The sequence below is a fragment of the Nyctibius grandis genome, chromosome 3 (genome assembly GCF_013368605.1).
Source record: "Nyctibius grandis isolate bNycGra1 chromosome 3, bNycGra1.pri, whole genome shotgun sequence".
Classification (NCBI taxonomy): Eukaryota; Metazoa; Chordata; class Aves; order Nyctibiiformes; family Nyctibiidae; genus Nyctibius; species Nyctibius grandis.
In genome coordinates, this window is record NC_090660.1 from 54,702,736 (window position 1) to 54,722,947 (window position 20,212).

The 20,212-nt window shown below is 37.3% G+C and overlaps 1 protein-coding gene across 1 annotated transcript in view; it reads right to left on the minus strand.

The window, feature by feature from the left end:
• Positions 1 to 1,583: 1,583 nt before the first annotated feature.
• Positions 1,584 to 20,212, minus strand: part of ANKRD12 (ankyrin repeat domain 12) — a 71,007-nt gene continuing 52,378 nt past the window's right edge. The window contains 5 exon segments of the mRNA XM_068396691.1: positions 1,584 to 2,812; positions 3,140 to 3,235; positions 6,189 to 6,332; positions 8,302 to 8,400; positions 15,312 to 20,014. Coding sequence (XP_068252792.1) covers positions 2,627 to 2,812; positions 3,140 to 3,235; positions 6,189 to 6,332; positions 8,302 to 8,400; positions 15,312 to 20,014 — 5,228 coding nt within the window. The 3' untranslated portion in view covers positions 1,584 to 2,626.

Sequence of the window (20,212 nt, forward strand, 5' to 3'; positions counted from 1 at the left end):
AGAGAAGCCAGAAGATCGTTGTCTAAGGGGCTGAAAGATTTGGGCAGTCCCCTTTCTTCGAGTCAACTAAATTTTTACTAAGCAGTTGCAATTGAAAAAAACAAAAAAATCTGTTTCACAGACCCTCACCATAGGAAATCAGCTCTCCTTGTAAAGAAAACACAGGCTAACCCCAAGAAACATGCCCTCAGATCTCCTTATAAGATAAGATACTGCCAAAATATGTCTAAATTGTCACAAAAATGTTTCTGCTGATACTTCCAGAGGATGAACTTTGTTTTACAGTAAGCACACTTGAACTCCCAGCCCTGGCAGGAGTGTGGGGGTTCAAGTGTGCTTACTGTTAAACAAACTGCAGGGATGTTCCTGCTGCCATGCGGGGCACAGGACTCCTGCAGCAGACCAGCGCCATCCTGCTCCCTGGTTTGTGTCACTGCTGGTGCCCCACTACACTCGGATGCTGTTGCTCTGAGCACCCACTGAGGTACCACCGTACAACCATACCAAGTTCCAACTATAAATCTGCCCAGTTGTCTCCTCATCCCAAGTATTTTTGTCACCTGCTTCTTGCCTAACACAGCCAACAGCCCTGCAACCCAATTTATCTTTTCTGTTCTTTATGAAATACTCGTAATTATTCATATCCCACCCTTCAAAAAGTCTATATTAGGTTCTCCCACTTCCAGATGTGTGTTACTTTTTATTATTCAGCTATCTGATTGAAGTAAACTCGTACCCACTTACTAGTTGTTAACACCTTGCAGCTTTATCCATTTTTTCCTTGTCTTTTTAAGCAGGTAATAGAGATTTCTGTATTATTTTAAAATTTTACAGCTACTTTCAGAAGAATATCACATTTGCATTTCCCTCAGTACGTCTTCAATTCTGAGTGATGTCAGGAAGATACTCCTATATAAAAGCAGGAACAACTTCTCCTCCCACAGGTACCTAACAAATTAAAAGTGGAAAAAAAAGTTACAGGGCAGGAACTACAAATTAATTGGTTTTACTATGCTTGAGTTACTACTATTTTATTCCCGATTGGAACTAGCAGTGATGTGCACACGGGAAGGAGCCGACTGTCCACACAGTTCGATGTCCATTTGCTCTCCATCACAAGGAAGGTACCCTGGGCGTTCATACGAGCATAAGGAATAAGGACTCTCTAGTAGCTCACCTAGTAACCAAAAATCAGCTCAAACCAAATACTTCAAATCTCTTTTCCGGGTAACCGGGTCTCTTGCCTAAGCCCCATTTCTTTCAGAAGAAATTTCCCAGACATCAGATCCCAAGCATTCTTAAATAATTTATGGACTAGAGGGCAACAAATCTTCTTCATGAATATCTGTAACCTCCTACTAATACATAATTAACTGTCTGCTCATTAACAGTACTAAGAATAAAAAAGCGCTAAATTTTGCAACATGGGAATATTTTTTAGTTTTTCATTGAGCCTCCTTACATATTTCAGGAATGATAAGATCTGATATAGCAAGTGTTACAATATTAAGAAATTCCAACTAATAACATGACCAATAAAATTTAATAAACATTATATTTACAACTATTTACATATCCTTCCATAGATTAATATTAAAATAGACAATATACAATTTAAGAATCTTCATTCAAAGGCATTTTGTTGGAAAAAATAGGCTCTATTACGAGACCACCATATAAGAGCAAAAGGTTTTTTTTTTTTTGTTTTACACAAAAATATTTTCAGTATAGTAAGTCATAGGTATGGCATTACAACAGGAGACTAAAATGAAGTATGATTTTGTAAATATTACAATTGTTTAGGTATCAGTTATTGGAGTAAAGGAGTTAAGAGTTCTGTGAAGCATGCAATACAGTTCAGTTTCAATTCTTTTACAGTTATGGTGATGAAACAAGCAGCTAAATCAAACACATGCCATACAAAAAAGAACTGCCAACCAGGAACACACTACACTTAATAAAAACTACAACTTTGGTCCAATAAAACATTAGACAAAAAACAGTTTTACAGTTAAAATATCTATTTTATACAGGTTTGAACATTAATTACAAGACTATTTACATTTGCACAATATGTATAAAATAAATTATTTAAAAATGAAGACAATATTACATCTTTTTTCCAAAAAGAAAAACTGTACAGTAATTTACAAAATACAATAAGATTAATAGACTATTTTCCTCAAAGTCTTACATTTTCTTCCACAGGCTTTTTCATTATTTTTCTGTGGGAGTTCAACTGTTACTGCAGTTTCATAATACAAAGCTTTGTAGCAGATTTTAAGTATCATTTGTGTTTTGGTGGCTGTTTTAGTTCTTAACAGCTTCCAGCGCTGTTAGCTCACCATGTTTCGTCATCTTTTTCAGCAATAAGCTCTAAAGCTATGGGCAATTGTAAAATACAGATAATGGCATTTACTAGAAAACCAACTTTAAAATTAGCATCCATCTTCTGTGTTTGAACAAGAGCCCATGCCACGCTTCTCTGAAGGAACACCTGAATTATCAGAAAGGTAGCATTCCACAGAATTCAGTGCTCTGTCTTAAAAGAAAAATACCTTTGCGTATCACTGCACCTCAGTGTCTAGTTGTCCAAGGGAAAGGGTGAGCCAGAAGATGCTAGTTGTCATATTGGCGTCAATTCAAAGTCATCGTTAACATCAACAAGAGGAACATAAAACTCCTGAATTTCATAAATGCTGATAGATTTGTATGTAGCAGGATCAAGTTCTTGTAGTTTAAGCTGCCACTCTAGTCTCTGTACCGCATTTAAAGCCGCTGCTTCATGCTGCTGCCTCATCAAAAGGCACGTCTATTTTTAAAAAATTGAGAAAGAATTTATTTCAATATTTGAAAAATATTGCAACAACTTTGAAAATAGAAAAAAAATCTAGGAGCCTCTCCAGTGCTAGTAATTTCCCCACTATGTATTTAAAAATCTGCAGATTATTCCATTAAACTATGTAGCAACAAAAGTTAGGGGTTTTTTTAATACTGCTAGACCCTCTGTTGTGTTGCCCTTAAAACCTCTACAATAGCCTCTGATATTGCATACAAATCTATTTATTCATCTCATCTTTGTAGTGACATTAGACGTTTGTTTTTTTTTTTTTTCAAGTGGAAAGACAAAGAAGCGTACCTTTAATTTGTCAAACTTATCGTCAACGTCCTGTAACCACGACATAAACTGTCTTGCATTAAATCGATCCCTCACTGATGTTTTGCTGTCATCAGCCTGCAAAAAGAATTTTATTCAAGCTGTAAGTCATTTGATGATTCAGTCTTAAACATACTTTAAAAACATAAAACCTGCTTTGTGGGACCTTCATAAACAATGCTTCAGATTGAAAAATAAACTGAGTCAAAGTATCAAGGTATATATGAGCATGTATGTTGATCACCACTTTCACTGTGAGCCAGCTGCTCCCTAAAAATGGGTATTTTCAGATTCCCTCAAGCTATTTACTGTACTCTATTTTTGAAATTTAGAGTAGGAGGCTTAAAGATTTATGCCTTAAAGTCTTAATCAGTACAAGGCAGATCCTTCTACAAAATTGCTATCTCTTTGTTCTCTTTAAAATTCAGTAACAAATTAAATTAATACTTCCTTGAGAAAAGCAGAAACATTAAAAAAGGAAAACTTAAGCAGCCTGACTTAACTGGCCACACAAGTATTCAAAAGCAATAATAAAACCCTTTTTTACCATCAAAATCCCCAAAAGGAGATTAAGTGAGCAGACATGTCTTAATGTCCTGCTCAATGAAATAATTATTTTAAAAAACCTCTATTTAATACAAATCTGGAATGTCACATCTGCCCATCATGAGAAACTAGACACTCTATAGACAGTCCTAAAACCAGATATTCCAATTTAACATTTAAATAATAATCACTAAATAGAACAAGCTGCTGTTACTTTGCGGGGGGGAAGACACTGTAGGAATTTGTACGCTGTAGCAATGGGCAAGAACAGGAAAAAAACCTGCAAAGACTGAAACCTCTAGAATTTCTCTCAGAACAGCTGAGATTTCAGATACTGAGGGCAGCTGTACAGGTTGTTTCTAGAAAAAACCCTCATCAACACTGATCTTGTAACCTGCACTGTAGGCATTTCGGTGAGCTGTGACCAGCTAATAGTCTGTTCACGAGAAATTGGGCCTTTTTCTTCCCCATCTCTGGTTTGGCCCATATAACGGCAAAGAATGGTTCTCAAGGTCTGCCCAACACGTGCAGCCATAAAGGCAAGCCTCCGAAGACCCAGACATCCCATAAAAACAGTTCTGAGGTAATCATTTTCCTGCAAAATAAATCAGATCTTTGCTTACAAATCTTTCTCAGCTATTTGCTCAAATGCAAGAAAAATTTCATCAGAAATGTTTCTTCATTGTAGAACAAGATCAAGAGTTGCTATTGGGTTAACAGGAAAGTGGCAGAATGTATGACAAGACAGTAGTTTCTTATGCATCTACATTCTTCCCATGGAGTGAATTTAAATCAAAGCAGCAAGTCAGTAGTGTAAAACATTCATTTCAAGAATTAAAAATATATTTAATACTTGGCTGAACATTATGTGCAGTAATGTAATTTTCTAAGAAAAATTACCACAGACTGAAACACAAAGCTGTTGAAGTAGTGAGGGGGAAGGAGAGGCATTTTACTACTACTATTGTTGTTATATAGATGGTCAAAAAAGCTGCAATACTTGGGGGGGAAAAAAACCCACAACCACTTCTCGCGCAATAAAGATTAATTTTGTTTCACAGAATTCAAATATAGAATATCAGCTTATTTAAAATAAACTGTAAATTGTTAACTATAAAAATGCAGTCATAAGCATAACTCAGATGTATCCCAAGTTTCTAAAAAGCTCAGGGCCTCTAAATTAGGGCAGGAAAAAAGCAAAGGACATTCTGAACTTCAGAACTGAAAATGATGGTATTTGGACTGTTAACAGAAGAGAAAAATCTCAGTTTTGCCCTGTCAGTTAGATGTACTACGGAAATGATGATTTAAAAATTTGTTGGTATAAAGCTTAAAATGGGAGAACAATACAGTCTCCATAAGAATGCTGTCTCCTGCTGAATCACCTCATTGTGCACAGCTCTATGGGGAAAAAAATGTAATAACAGACTGAGGAAACACTGGAAGCTGTAATAATTCTATAAGGGGCTCCAGGACTAAGGCAGAATTCCACATATGTCTGAAGTGTAGGTGTTTCATTTTAAAATGCCCAGCATCCAACGCATCAACACTTTTATTACGCCTATAACATCAAATTTCTTCCTTGCATTACGTGCTCCTTACAGTCACTGAAACAGGTTCTGAAGACAGTTTCCATTTTTGTTAGTTAGCAGACCTGTTCACGAAATACCGATGCCATGAAATGATATTCTCTTAGAGATACAGAATCACAGAATCAATCCGGTTGGAAGAGACCTCTGGGATCACCGAGTCCAACCATACGGCTGCAGCAAACCTCTGAGCAGCAGTCCACAAAAGGTATGCAGATTATCAAGTATACTGCTTATTTTATGTTTTAATCAGGAATTAAATGCCCATATTGAACATGTAAATAACATGGCGCACGTAAATAATATGGAGTTTGAGGTGATTTTGAAAAAAAATAATCTCATCTGCTAGCGTTCAACATTTCACTGTTGGTCATCTGTTTTTTATGGAACAGTTCTAATGACTGCCTTGTAAAGAGGGGAAAATCATTACGTGAGTGTCTCCACAAAACATTTCCAAATTTCACGAACCGGTCTCATCACTTCACGCACTACTGCAGTCTCTGGACTAGTGACAAAAATGATCTTATGTTCTGATAATTTTTTGTTGTTGTGTAAGCTGTATTTGTAAGCTTCCAAAATATATTTTATGAGTGAAATTTGATTTCATAAAAACCAGCAGACTAATGTTCTCATTTTATCCTTCGCCTCATTTCTGGAGGTGAAAGAAAACCAGGCATGGTACAAACCAGAAACCCAGCATACATATACCCAATATCCTCTTGTTACTGTACACCCAAATGAGGCCTAATCAAAGTAACCATCTATAATGTGCAAAATCTTAATTCCACTCAAATCAATGACAATTTCAGTATGAGAACAGAATTATCTCCAAACACTCCTTTTGAGTCCAGCTAGAAAGACCATTTTGTCTGAAATTCTGAAATACATCTCTTTACCTGAGCATCCAGAGGCACATTATAAACCTCAGCATCCAGCAGAACAGTGCAGGCACTGAATGGTAGTGTTTGATTAGCCAGCGTTCTTGCTGCTCGGTAATGAACACGTAGAACTTCTTGTTCATTAGAAACAATAAGTTTTTCCTAATTGAATAAGATATCAACACATAAATATACATTTGGTAAATTAAGCGTTTCAGTTTGATTCAAAAATGCCGATTCATTTAAACATTTCTTTTTAGGGCTTACACTTTTGAACAGTCTGAGAAACGGGGTGGTGGAGGGGGAGCTGTTGTTCATCTAGCCAAATCCAAAATTTCAATTTAATGATGTGAAGAGTGCTCCCTGAATGCCAGAACTGAAAATGTCTTCTCTCCCACCACCTTGTAATGTCATGCTGAATGTCATGCTCTGATCTTCCACTTAGTGCTACTGAGGCAAGTTCTAGTTAATGAGGAAGGTGAACGATAAAAGATATAAGGAGCATAGGGTTGGGATATGTTTGTGAGTCTCCACAGTATGAAGATTTTTGTCACATGCTTGTCATGCCAGGCACAATGGCCAAGCAAACTGAAGCAGAAATATGGTTTGCAGGATAATTTGAATTTTTTTTTTTTTTTTTTTTTAAACAACATGCAGAAACTCCATAAATCCACAGCTGCACAAAGATTCTTTCTTGAACTGAGGCATGAAAATATGTCTCACTTGGCCAAACTTGAATTATAGTTGTATAAAGTGGATTCGATTTGGAGAACAGTCTATTTGAGCAAAATAACTAAAAATATGCAGAATTTTATAAGACATAAAAGAACATATGTGTGCATTTACTGCTTCGCAACATAACGGCTCTAATTTTTATCAAAAGAAGGTGGGTTATAAGAAGCTCAGAAAACAGAAAAAGCAGCACCTTTCCTTTGGTTACAGCTAATTTCTTTTAATTCAGAACTTGAACCATGATTACATTCTTTGTGCTTATTATTTTATACCTAGCTTTGCACTGAAATACCGAATTCAAGTAAAATCTCTCCCTCAACTGGTTTGTTAAGCCACATTGAAATCAACTTAATAAAAAACACTACCACATTGGGTTTTAATGAGCCAGCTGCTTGTATAACTGTGTAGAAACCCTTAAGATACATTCTACGTGAGAAAGGGATCCTGCCTGTATCCACAAGCAATCTGGCTCACAATACTGACACGACATCTAAATGTAGGCTGCCAAGGAAAAAGGTTTGGGCAACCTAGAAATACTCTTAAACCAGGAATATATTCTCAATTTCTCTGTTCAAATTCAGTGAAGCCTACAGATGTAGTTCTAACATAATTTTAGGCAGTTTTTGCAAGCAGAATATTGCAAATAATGTTTTAGTCTTAGAGCCACATGTCTTCTACCAATACAGAATTTACTCTTACTTTAATTACAGAATTACAGAATCAATCAGGTTGGAAGAGACCTCAGGGATCATCGAGTCCAACCATTGTCCTGACATCACCCTGTCAACTAGACCATGGAACTAAGTGCCACGTCCAGTCTTTTCTTAAACACATTCAGAGATGGTGACTCCACCACCTCCCTGGGCAGCCCATTCCAATGTCTAATAACCCTTTCTGAGAAGAAATTCTTCCTGATGTCCAACCTGAACCTCCCCTGGCAAAGCTTGAGGCTGTGTCCTCTTGTCCTATCGCTAGTTGCCCGGGAAAAGAGGCCGACTCCCACTTCACTATAACCTCCCTTCAGGTAGTTGTAGACTGCAATAATTCTTTTAACTCAGTCAGTTTGGTTCTGAAGTCTACAACCCCTATTAGCTTTCAAAACTAGAGTCTGCAGCTTTCTTCAATCCCCACTGCCCCTGGGAAAAATGTGGGCCACATCTTGGAGCAATTAACAGGAAAAAGCTGCTATCTTACTAACTTAAGTAGCCTGCTAACAGTTGTCCAAACCATTTTTTTGTATTTACAAGTTTCTCCAATTCATAAATTTGCATGGAAGGCGAGTTACTTCTAAAGCACTGTTAAATTGAAAAAAATATAGTTTATCCATTGAAAAAAAAACAAACAAACAAACCCAAAGCTTAAAGTTGGGAAATAAAAAAATAAATTACTTTAGTCTTACCCTTTCAATACTGTGCTGTAAACGTAGTTTCATCCTTACAACCTCCTGTTGTTTAAATAGTTCCTTAAGTGGGTCTGACAGTGAGGGAGGTGGTGTAATCTGTGGAAAAAGTTTTATAAATAGCATAGTGAATATGTATTTACCGTATGTTTAACACTGCCTGTATTATTTGAGCATTTATTTTAAAAAAACATAAGCAAGGTATTTTTTAGGGAAAATACGGGTTTTGTACACTCCATTAATTATGTGACTTCAATCCATTTGCAATAAAAGATTTCAAGGATTCTTTACCATAAATTTAATAAACCTGACTTAAATGGCCTTTCAAACCGTTTAGTGCTTTTAACCAGTCATTGTCAGCATGCCATAGCCGTTCTTTAAAAGGGATATACATTAGATGACAGTAAAAATACAACTTGCTTTCAATTTTAAAGACTCTCTAAAGCACAACTGTTCATTTTGAGAAGTTAAAAACTGCCTAGCCAAATACAAGAGCCAAGTAAGAAAAAGAAAAAAAAAAAAAAAATCACGTGATATATCTATACAGTATCACTGGCATTTTATATGGCACAAAAGACAACCAACCATCTTCTGAATCTTACAATCACGCAGAACACAGACAAGCACAAAAAGTACACTAAAGCCCCAGGCAGTGACTTGGAAAAGTGTTTCCTTTTGTCAGTTATTCAAATAAGCTTTTTTAAAAGATTATGCCTAAAAAATTTTTTAAAAAATTAAAAATCACATAGACTGGAGTGAGCTATCAACACTGTTATTGATTAGCTATACTCTCAACATTTTGCATTTTTAGTCAATTATAGTAAACAACCAGTATTACTATCCTGACTGATCTGTATGACAAACACTGAAAAGGCACCTGGAGCCCTCATGGCAACTGCAGAAATCAGATGTTTCTTGAGAAGTAACTAATAAACATCTTGGAGTTTTAAGGCTCCACCCAAAGTTTATTTTTCTCTATGCAAGTCTGACAGTTCAGCATGATTTTTAACAACTACTAGATGTAAAAGCATTGATACTGCTTTGGGAAGACTAACCAAAACTAAATTAAATACTACTTACTACCACTGATACTTAGAAACCACAGCTGAAATACATACCTACAAGTATTATACTCTACCTTGTACCTAACACAAACACATAGACATAAATAATTCTATTCAATAATATGGATCCTGCAACTGTCAAGAAATAACAAATACATTATGAAAATATAGACACATTGCATTACGAGTATCAATCTTTCACCTATACGCTCCAGTAACACAGTGATTTACCTACCAAGAATTATTAAATTGTTGTTATCTTGGAAAATTATTTCAGGACAATTTTTTCCCCAACTGGAAGTTAGCCAGCATCTTTGGAATGAAAGAACGTATTGAATAACTAACTGCGGTGTCTTCCTTAAATTATTATTTGGTATAAAACGACAGTCAACTCCCTCACGTTTCAAACTACTAAGCAAGATACACTTCACTTCTCTAAGTGAAAACGGTTTTGCTCCCAAAGCAGTGAGTAATGTTTATGGCATATGCCATTTTGTATCAGTCATCAGTATTAAAACCAAACACAACAAAAACCCACCCAAACCACAAACACCTGCTGGACTAATCTGTCTCAATCATAATGGATTTCAGCATGTTTAAGTGCAGCCTGAGATATGCTGCAGTCTAGTTTTGCCTGGAAACTTTGTATTCGGGGCATGGTACAACAGTGCTGTCAGTCTTTCAATAAAATAAGACAAGATGCTTGTAGTAACACCAAGCTTTTATTTAATCAATTTTACTAAACCCAAAAAGATCTCTCAAAAAACTCAGTACTTTTGTTAATAGAGAAGCACACAGCATAAGAAGAAAGATAAACTGTCTGTAAATATTCTTTAAGTTTATGCAAGCTCAGTCATCCCGAAATAAAAATTTCAGAGCTGGCGAGCATCCAGATCACCTGAACAATTTCAAATCTTATTAGAAAATGTTATTCCTTTAAATTTACAGACCGTTTAATTTTGCAGCAGAAATAAGAATCGACACCAGAGGAAATAACTGGAAAGGCCTTAATTACCTCGACAGCAAACTTGCGTGGGCTTTTATTTGAACGGGTAAGAGAACTCTGCCTCTGTGCGGCTGCTGTTACACCGCAGCTTTTACTGAAAGCCCTTTTCAGACCCCAGCACTGCTGTATCAATTACCGCTGGGGCCGAGCAGCCACACACGCGTTTTCTAACCAACACCGAAGAGGCCGCGACAGCCTCCCCACCCCCGCGGCAGCCGCCCCGCCGCCCCTCCCAGGCAGCAGGGGGCGCCCCAGCGCTGCGGGCGGGCGGGCGGGAGGCACCGCGCGGGCCGGGCCGGGCCGGGAGCGCCCCCGCCCTCCTGCCCTCCCAGCGCGGTCACTGCCGCCTGCCCTCCGCCGTGGCAGCCCTCGGTGCCCCCAGAGCCGTTCTGGGCGAGCACCAAGCGCCAGCGGCACCGAGAGGCCGCCTGTGCGGTAACCACAGGTTTTTGTGATCCCACAGATCGCTACTGCCTCTGCATGATGCTTACAGGCGCCTGACTCCAGTCAGCCCTATTGCTGTCTTCCGAAACGTAAAGCTAAATACAGCACTGAGTTTGTTTACAGTAATTTATGAAATTATGAATTTTTTCCTCTCTTCTTGCAAACATGGGAAAAAAGACCCTCTGATCCTTAAAGTCTGCAAACAGGATTTGAGTAGACCCACACGACCTGCTGGAAATCCCCACTTGTGAACCAGCGCTGGATTTGGACAAAGGATATAAAACTTTCTGGTCTCAAAGGAAACTGAAGCTGGATGTTTCAAGGCAAGAACAGCCAGAGGAGCCTCTTGGATCTTCTAATCAAAGAGACGGTTAGTAAAGAGACCACAAAAAGTGTGTAGGGAAAATACGAACACATATGTTTGACTTACAAGGATAGGGCATGAAACCAAATGCCACAAGGAAAAGGTGACCTCAGCTTCTTGTATAACCAAAATAAGTTTGATAACTAGTTCCTTAGGGGCCCAGACTCCATACAGAAGAGAGGGAAACAAAGGGGCCCTGCTTTCTTGAGCATTCTCTAATCCCAGTCTAAGAAACTATCCTGAGAAGCTAGACAGAACTCACCAGCCTTTCACCTCTTTGCTCCGCTTCACCAGAAGGCAGCCATCGGAACACTAATAGCTAAGGTTCAAGACAAACCCTCACCATCTCCAACACATGAAAATCAATTAAGAAAGTTTCTTGCATGCCTAGCATCCTTCATAACAACTACAACAAGAACACAAACTCTTCACTCTGTAAACCTTCAATCCTCATTTGTGCCCACTACAAAGAAAAGCAACACTTAAGCTAACTCAGATTCACACAAACACAAAATTTCCTCAATTATTTTCACACATCTCTGTCTATCTCCCCTCGCCAATGCCACCCAAATCAACTGGCCTGCTCTACTGCTATATTTTGTGCATTTAGGAAGCAAGTTTCTGTTAACACCACTAAAATAAGCTTTTACCACTTCAGTTTCTACAGCACTGCCAGAGAGACTGGACAGAATCCCTTTTACTAGAAACATATCTGCTAGCTAGCCATCAGAAGCTGGCAATGAATCATCTTGGTATCTCTTCTCAGGAGGCGGTACAGAGAAAGATGACTGAACCCTGCAGAACATACTGATGTAACGATCTGAAAGGCAACATAGCTAAATACAATTTACATTTACTCGTTAGAACATTCAGATTTGTTTCCTCCTCTTTTGAACTGACCTGATGTCTCCTATCTTATGTTTTGTATTTGCATTGGTGAGAGGGAAGCCACAATTCATACGTGACTATCCTTACAGCCTTAGGTGACATGAGTCATAAATTACAGTATATAAACACGGCTGTGGAAATCAAACTTAAGCGCACCATCTCCCGCTTCCCACCTACAGGATGTTTGAAGTTCATCGGATAAACTATAGTGCATCTTAAAATTCCAATGCAGAGAACAGGATGTTACACAAACTATTCTGAGTCTCAGAGTGTCAGAGCTAAATATATTGTCTTCACATAGACCTTCACACAGTGATATCTAAAATACAGAAATAATTTATGAAAGAGTATCTACTTTCCCATAGCCTATGTAAATTGATGAGGCAAAAATCAGGTTAACAGAGAATCATTAAAGAACCATCAAAGGAAAAATTTAAAACCCAATCCCAAAAGAAAGGTAATTTTGCAGTTGCATATTAAATTACGCATTATATGCATAACAACATGTACATATTATAAATATTCCACAACTGTAGAGAGAGTAAGCATAGCCCTTATTTACGTTGTTGAGCAATGAGTACAATACACAAACACAGGTTTCTGAGCATGAAGTGATCTCTGGTTTAGCAATAGTCCTTTTTATGGTATTTGTAATGGGAACTATTATGATTGTGATTTTGTAATGGTAAAAAACTACAATTATTAAATTATATACACAAGCAAGCTCTGCAGAAAGGTTAACTCTGAACTACTGATGATTTTTTTTAATGGTATCTTTTTTCTGGAAAGAAACATGAGACATTTTGTCAAAATTATATATTTGCATAAATGACTAAAAGCATTTAGCTGCATTGTAGATGATTTTTCAGACAAATAAAACTAAAATGCTTAAAGTATCTCCCTCTTTAGATTAAAACTCATGCTGCTTTCTTATACTTTACTCCTAATGGAAATAAACACCAATTTCCTAATAATTTATTTTGGCTTCTCAGCATTTTTTTCTCTTCCCTTTTGCTCCTAACAGCCTGGAATAAAAAGCTCCACCTGTTCTTTCTATAACTGTAGAAGATTAACAGTACAATGAAAGCATATACAAAACAAGTAACAGTTTAAGACACCAGTATCACCAGAACATGTATGTGTAGGGAAGCAACTCAGAAATATAAATGAGATAAAAATCAATAACTGTAATCCTTCAAGTATGTATTCACATTTTTATCAACTTTTTTTTAGAGGTTTTTCTTTTCAACAAGTAGTTAAAAGCCATGAGAATGGGGAGCATGCATTCATCTCTGATATTTTCTGAGCCTAAGTTATCCAAGAATTTGTACTATCCCACTACCTAAACTTATTTCCATGAACTGCAGAGTCCCTGTTATACACAGCAAGAGAGACAGGAAGGAACGAAGAGGCAATGCTTTAATACCAAGTCAATAACCCTCCCTTTCTTATAGTGCCTACACACATTGCCATTTATGCAGGGAAAATAATTCTATTGCCCAGGTAGATGATAAGCCACGGTAGAAGATGGGCCAGGGAAAAATATATGTCGTGCTTCTCCACTTTCCGCTTATCTCAAATTAAGCACTGAAGTGTGATGCCAAAGCAGTAAGTTGTAGCTTGGAAACAGTCTGTACTGGACTAGCAGCTGCTATTAAAAAAAGAAATCTCTGCTTCTAGTGATAAAGATATATTACAGAAGCTGCAGCAGGTACTGAGAAAGATTTCTAGACTGGGGAAGGCTGACAGCCTGGCATGTTGTAGCAAAGCTTACTATACATCCTAGTCCACTTACAGACCAAGTAAAAGGGTTGTCTTAGGCACACTGTTCCTCAGACCGAAACTGACCTACTAATTTCAAAGAACTTGTGGTCACCATCAAATAAGAAAGAACTCACTTAACGTGAGAGGATACATGTATTAATTCTCTTGGGCAGACATTGGGGGCACAGTGGAAAAATCAGAGGAAACAGCTTACACGGGGATTATGACTGCCTCTGGAATGAAGCAAACGTATTTTGAAATCTACTTTTATACATTAAATTTGTGTTCATTGCTTAATCAAAAGAATTTTCAACTCTATTGAAAAAAATCTAAGACAACATCTCAAGTAGTGGCAAGTTATCTTAAATGACTCAACATAATAACTAGTCCATTCAGAAATACAAAGGCTGAAGACTGGACGCTTGGCTTGTGCATCTGAGATTTCATACACACAAACAGTTCAGTTTAGTGGGCATTTTTGTCATTTAAGGATTAAGACTCTCCCCATTTCTCCCAAACTCAGACTTTTCCTAACTTCACACATCTTAAGTAATGGGCATGCAATCAAATACTACTGAATCCTGACTACCAAGCTACTGTACATCAGCCACACAACTGCTTTAGGAAATCAAATACGTGATCTCAGCCTATTTCAGCTATTATGTGTGTTAACTTAAACCATTCAAACAGGTTTAAGCTAATGTGTTTTACCTCAGGACTAGAGCAGTTTAAGTGGATCAGATAATAGGTGGAAAAACAGAATATTTATACAATATTAACTGCACTTCAGCCAATTCTGTTGTGCATTGCACAGACCTCCTTTCACAGCTGTCATCAGGAATATGCCCGCGTCAGAACTACGCAGAGCTCAGAACTAAACAAGTGTCCCTGAACTATAGGTGTTCTTCAGTGAAAAGGAAAAGAAGTTCACATTATTAAATAAAACTCAGAACCCTTTAACTTGATGAATTACAAAAACTGGATTACATCTGCTGCTTTTGAGAGTATTAATGAGAAACTGAGATAGCTAGCAGGCACTCTCCTACTTAAAACGTTTGGTGATGGACTTAGTATTTTGAAGCACTGCACATCCACCCCCCTCCAAATAAAAATAACTTTGAATAATTAGTTTTAACCAAATTATTGCCAGCAGAAATTTGGAGAAGCTCTCAACACCTGACTTCACTTTTGAAAGGGTAGGCTCTACAGTAGTAAATACTTTGAAATATAATATTTGTGTGCCTTTTACAGGTGTCATACATGATGGTTTGTCTCATAGCAACTGTGAAACCTCTGTTTATATTTCCACTGAAGGGGGCTTTTAAATATGACATTACCGGTCAATATCAGTTTGACATATGTCAATTTACTATTTTCAGCACAAGTATTCAGAAGCAAGTTAAGAAGAATATGAAAGTACAAAAAATAAAACCAAAACCTTCTTTCATTGTACTGTGTATTTAAAGACCATGTTACTTACAGTTGGGATGCATATCTTGCTCAAGGGATTGCCATCCAGTAGGTATGAGCCATTGAAGGTCACATATTCATCATAATATTGAGGTGCCTGAGGAATAACACTGCACAGTAATTTACGCTTCTCTTCTATTTTTTTTCTTATGTGCAAGTATTCAAAATACGGGTTTGCTCTCTCAGAACTGTATGGCTGAATCTCTTCCAGTTTCAAAGAATCAACAAGAGCTGCCAACGACTGCTGGGTTTTCTCCTTAGCCTGCAGTACAGAAGGGTTCACTTGCACAGGCTGAGGCACACGTGACACCTTTCTTTTACGTGGATGATGTACCTGAGCATCATCCTCTTCAGTTAATCTAATCCTTGCTTTCATAGATGCTGACGATTCAGACTCTTTTTCTGATGTCTGCATGCAGCCAACAGGATTCTGCTTACCCTGGTTAGCAAGCATGTTTGCTCTGTTCCTCGTAATTCTTTGAGGTACTTCTTGCTGTTCCACCTTCTGATCCTCAGCAATTTCTTCTTCTAGTTTAACTATTTGGCTGTATTTGTGCACCTCTTCCTGTGTAATCTGTTGTGAACTATTTTCCAAAGTAGGTAAAGCAGAGTACTGTGGTGGATCATCTGTCAACACATTTTCCCTCTCTGCAGTGCAGGGTTTTTTATTAGCTGATTCGTTCGTAATTCCCTTTGACATTCCTGAACTTAGTTCACAGAGATCAACATCAGCTTTATTATCAACAACATGCACTGAAAACAGCTTTTCTTGTTGGGCTTTTTCATTTCTAATGTCTGAGGTATCTGCTGTGTTACTATGCACTTCACTCTGAGCACTTGTACAAACAAGTTTACTGAATGTGTACGAATTTACATTTAATTGTGAACTGCTGTCGCTTTCAGGAGTATCTTTTTCTAATGATAACGTAGGTAAATCATTCCCCCTTTCACAGCTCTGTGAAATATCCTTCGCAGAGCTCTCAGAATATACAGCAATGGGTGCATCAGCCTTCTTGATGTTTGAAGGCAAGAAAGCATTTTCCATCTCTCTGGTACTAGTAGCATCTGTATCCAAAGCAGAAGTTGTAGTTTGAACTGGATTTTGTTGTTGTACAAATGATGAATCTTGACTGCTACTGCCTGGTAAAGAAGTGTGTTTAGACCTATCTGGGAGTGGCTGGATAGGTAAAGAACAAGGCGACTGTGAAGGCAAAACCGATGCTGATTCTTGAGAACAGGAACTTCCCTTAATTTCAGCATGCTGAGGCAAAAATTCAGATACTTGTTGCTCTTTTAATGTCCTGTTTTCAGAATTATGCATTGTTATAACACTGTTAGTATCTTGCTCTGATACACCATAACCTGAGCTGTTAAACTCATTGTTTAATGAATTAAGTCTGTCAAAAGGCACATCCCAAGGTTTGGTTTGCTGAGTCACACCACTTTGACCACATGGCTCTAAATGTCTATTACAGTCTTCTGAAGGGCTCATCTGAGCAGTATTTTTAATGGTACTTGTACCTGTTGATGCCTGCTTGTTGCTAGCAGCTCCAGTCAGAGATGATGTAAAGTTTGACTGCAAACCAGACGTACTACTTTGAAAATCTCTTTCAAGCATGCTACACGGTAGCTCTGGTTTAGGAGAAGTGCTGGTGTAAGTCTGAACTGACGGCAGAGCATTCTGTTTATTTTCTTCTGATACTTGAGGCAGTTTGCTGTGTTCAGAAACAGCAGCAGGCATGCTGCATCTTCGAACCTCTACAACAGGTCTACACTCATTAAAAAACAGTTTAACATCTTCAACAGATGCTGATCTAATGTACGCTGGTGGAAGCCTGTTTGCAAAAGGTGGCTTAATGCGGTCTGGCAACTCAGCAAGACCATCGGTCTCTTTTTCAAGAAGGGCTGGTGATTTGGCACTGGCCAAGAAGGCTGATTGTGAAAAAGACATTTGGGAATCAGAACCTTCTAGCATAAAGTCTGAGTCATATTCCATTATAGGCCTTGGAGTAGTTACTGTGGTATGGCAAGAATCCTCAGAGCTCGCAACTGAAACCATGGACACTGATCTGGAGCTCAGACCTGTCTTTTCACTTTCTGATTTGGGGGATCTATTTAAATTATCTAAAACCAAGGACGGCTTTATAACATTGACAGGTCTCGCATCTACTGATTGCGATCTATTACTTGTAGCATCTTTCTGCCGTTTGTCCTTCACGCAAACATCTGGCAACTCTGAGCTCTTTGAACGTATCAGTTCTTTGCTTTTTACTTCAGCTAATGAGTGTTTTGGGTTTTCTTTCATCTTGTTAAGTTCTAAAGAAGTGCGGTTTCTTAAACGTTCTTTCTCTTTCTGTTTTATTTTTTCTTTATGTTTTCTATGCCACTGCTCTATTTCCAGATCTTTAAGGCTAAGCATTCTTTCAAAACTAGTTTGCATTAAATCATCGTTGACTAATCTTTTTTCTTTAGGTCGAGCATCCTTTGGTGCAGGAGCTGGTTTGGGCTTAAGTTTCTCATGCTCGAGTTTCAGTTTAAGTAAACTACTTTGATGCAGTTTATCTTTATGCTTGTCTCTCTCTTTGTATCGGTCTATATCTTTATCTTTTTTATCTTTCTCTCTACCATCTGGAATTTTCAACAATTCATCTTTTGTTTTTTCTTTCAAAGATGACAGTTTGTCATGCACTGTTTTATTACTTTCTGTAGTACTGCATCTCCTTTCCTCTTGCACATGTTTTGAATTTGCTACTGTAGAGATCTCCTTGTCTTTGGATTTGTCTTTTTTTTCAAGTTCCTTTTCTTTGTCCTTAGTTCTATTTTTTTCTGATTTAGTATATTCAGGTTCTTTTTCAGACTGTTTCACTTTTCTTTCAGTACAGTGTTTTTCTTTGCTTTCAGCCCAATGTCTGTCTTTATCAGCCTTTTCTTTGTCATGCTTCTTATCAGTTTTTTCTTTATTTCTTTCTTTGTCATCAAGTTTTTTAAGTGTACCTGTGCTTTTTATTTTATCATTTTCCTTATGGCATCTTTCTGCTTGATGGAAATTGGGCTTCTCCTTTACTTTCTCTATATTTTCATTTACTTCTGCTTTTTCTTTCTCCGTCTTGTATTCATGTTTTACCTTTTTCTCTTTTTCTCCATTTTTTCTTTCTGTCTTTTCAACATCTTTTTCTTTGGCCAAGGTTCGCTTTTCAGTTTTTTCTTTATTTTCCTTTAAATTCTTTTCCTGCTTTTCAGTATCTGTTTCTTTTTCTATTAAATGCATGCTGGCTGCCTCATCTTTAACACCAAAGCAGAACAACTCCATTTCTTTATCGGCAAGCATAATTTCTTTTTCTTCTTTTTTATCTTTTATTTTTTCATCCTTGAGAAACTTCTCATTTTCCTTTTTGTTCTTCTCTTTCTCTCTCTCCTCTTTAGCATTTCTCTCTTTCTGGAACTGTCTCTCCTTAACTAACTTATCCTCTTTTGCCACAGCTTTTTCTAGCTTTGATTTTCTGTCTGAAGAGAGAGATTCATGTTCTATATTTAACAACATATCTTCATTTTCATCACTTTTGAAAAAGTTCTCTTTCCAAAATTCTCTGTCAAACTCAATACTTCTTTGAACCTCTTTAACATTATCTTTATGTTTATGTTTTTCCTTTTCCCCATCCTGTTCCTTTTTGTGCTTGTCCTTTTCTCTTTCTTTGTGCCTTAATTTATGCTTTTTAATTGTTTTACCTTCCTTGTCAATCTTTCTCAGAGTATACTCTGAATTCTCTAATGTTGAGCTATTATCTTCGTCTTTAATTTTAGGACTAGATTTTTCACCAAATTCTAAGTGAAAATCTTTCTGATGATGCTTGCTTTTTTCTTTGTGCTTGCAAGATTTGCCACTAGAACTTTCTACTAGATATTCAGAATCAGTGTTGTGATCGTACCGAACTAATTCGGATTGCAATGTTATTTCAGAACCTCCTGGTGATAAGCACGTTTTAGTGTTTTCTTGCTTTAATGGTGTTGACTGCTTTTCACTTAATCCACAGGGATGCTTCGGAGATTTGCCAGCAGTGATATGAAATAGATGTAAAGAAGAATCTTCTTTTGTGGTGAAAGACTTCTTAAAGGTTTCTTCCTCTCTAGTTTTATCTAAAGAATCTAACCCAGAAGTAGCTATATTTGTTACTCTAGCATTTTCTTTTTCTTGCTTTAGTTCTTGATTCTCTTTATTTTTGCTCTGATTTTTTACTTTCCTTTTAACTTTGCCTTTTTGCTTGTGTTCATTTGTAACCATATATTCTTTCTTCACTCTTACATCAGAATTTGATGTCTCTGAAATAGAGCAAGGAGAGACTATCCTCTTGTCCTGACATATTTCTTCATCTGAACTGTCAGAACTTGAATACAGAACTCTAGATGGTTTCTGCTTTTTGCTTTTAAATGATTTTGAAAAGACAACTTTTTCTTGTTTCACAAATAAGCTGTTCTTTTCAACTTCAGTCTCATCCTCTTTCCTTGGGTCTTTTCTAAGAATATGTCTGTCGTCGATCATTTTTTTCATTTCATCTTCATCATCATCTTTAAACTCATACTCATCAAGAGCAGATGGAAGTGGTGCCTTACTAGGGACCATTTGTTTGCTGTCATTGGCTACAGAGTCCTTTTCTGCTTCTGAATCAACATTCCCCTCTACACTGGAAGGATTTACAGATGGAGGTTCTTCAGAATCTAGAGTAAGAAAACTAAAAATTAGTTGAATACTGATGGGACATTCTTCACACATTAGTTCAGGACAAAATAGTTCAGTTCAGCAGTCATACTGCTATACAAATGAAAAAAGAAAAAACACTCGAAACACACAATAAATCTGCTCACTAGAATTAAGCTTTTTAAGAGGAAACAAAAAGTCATTAAGCCAAAGTGCTC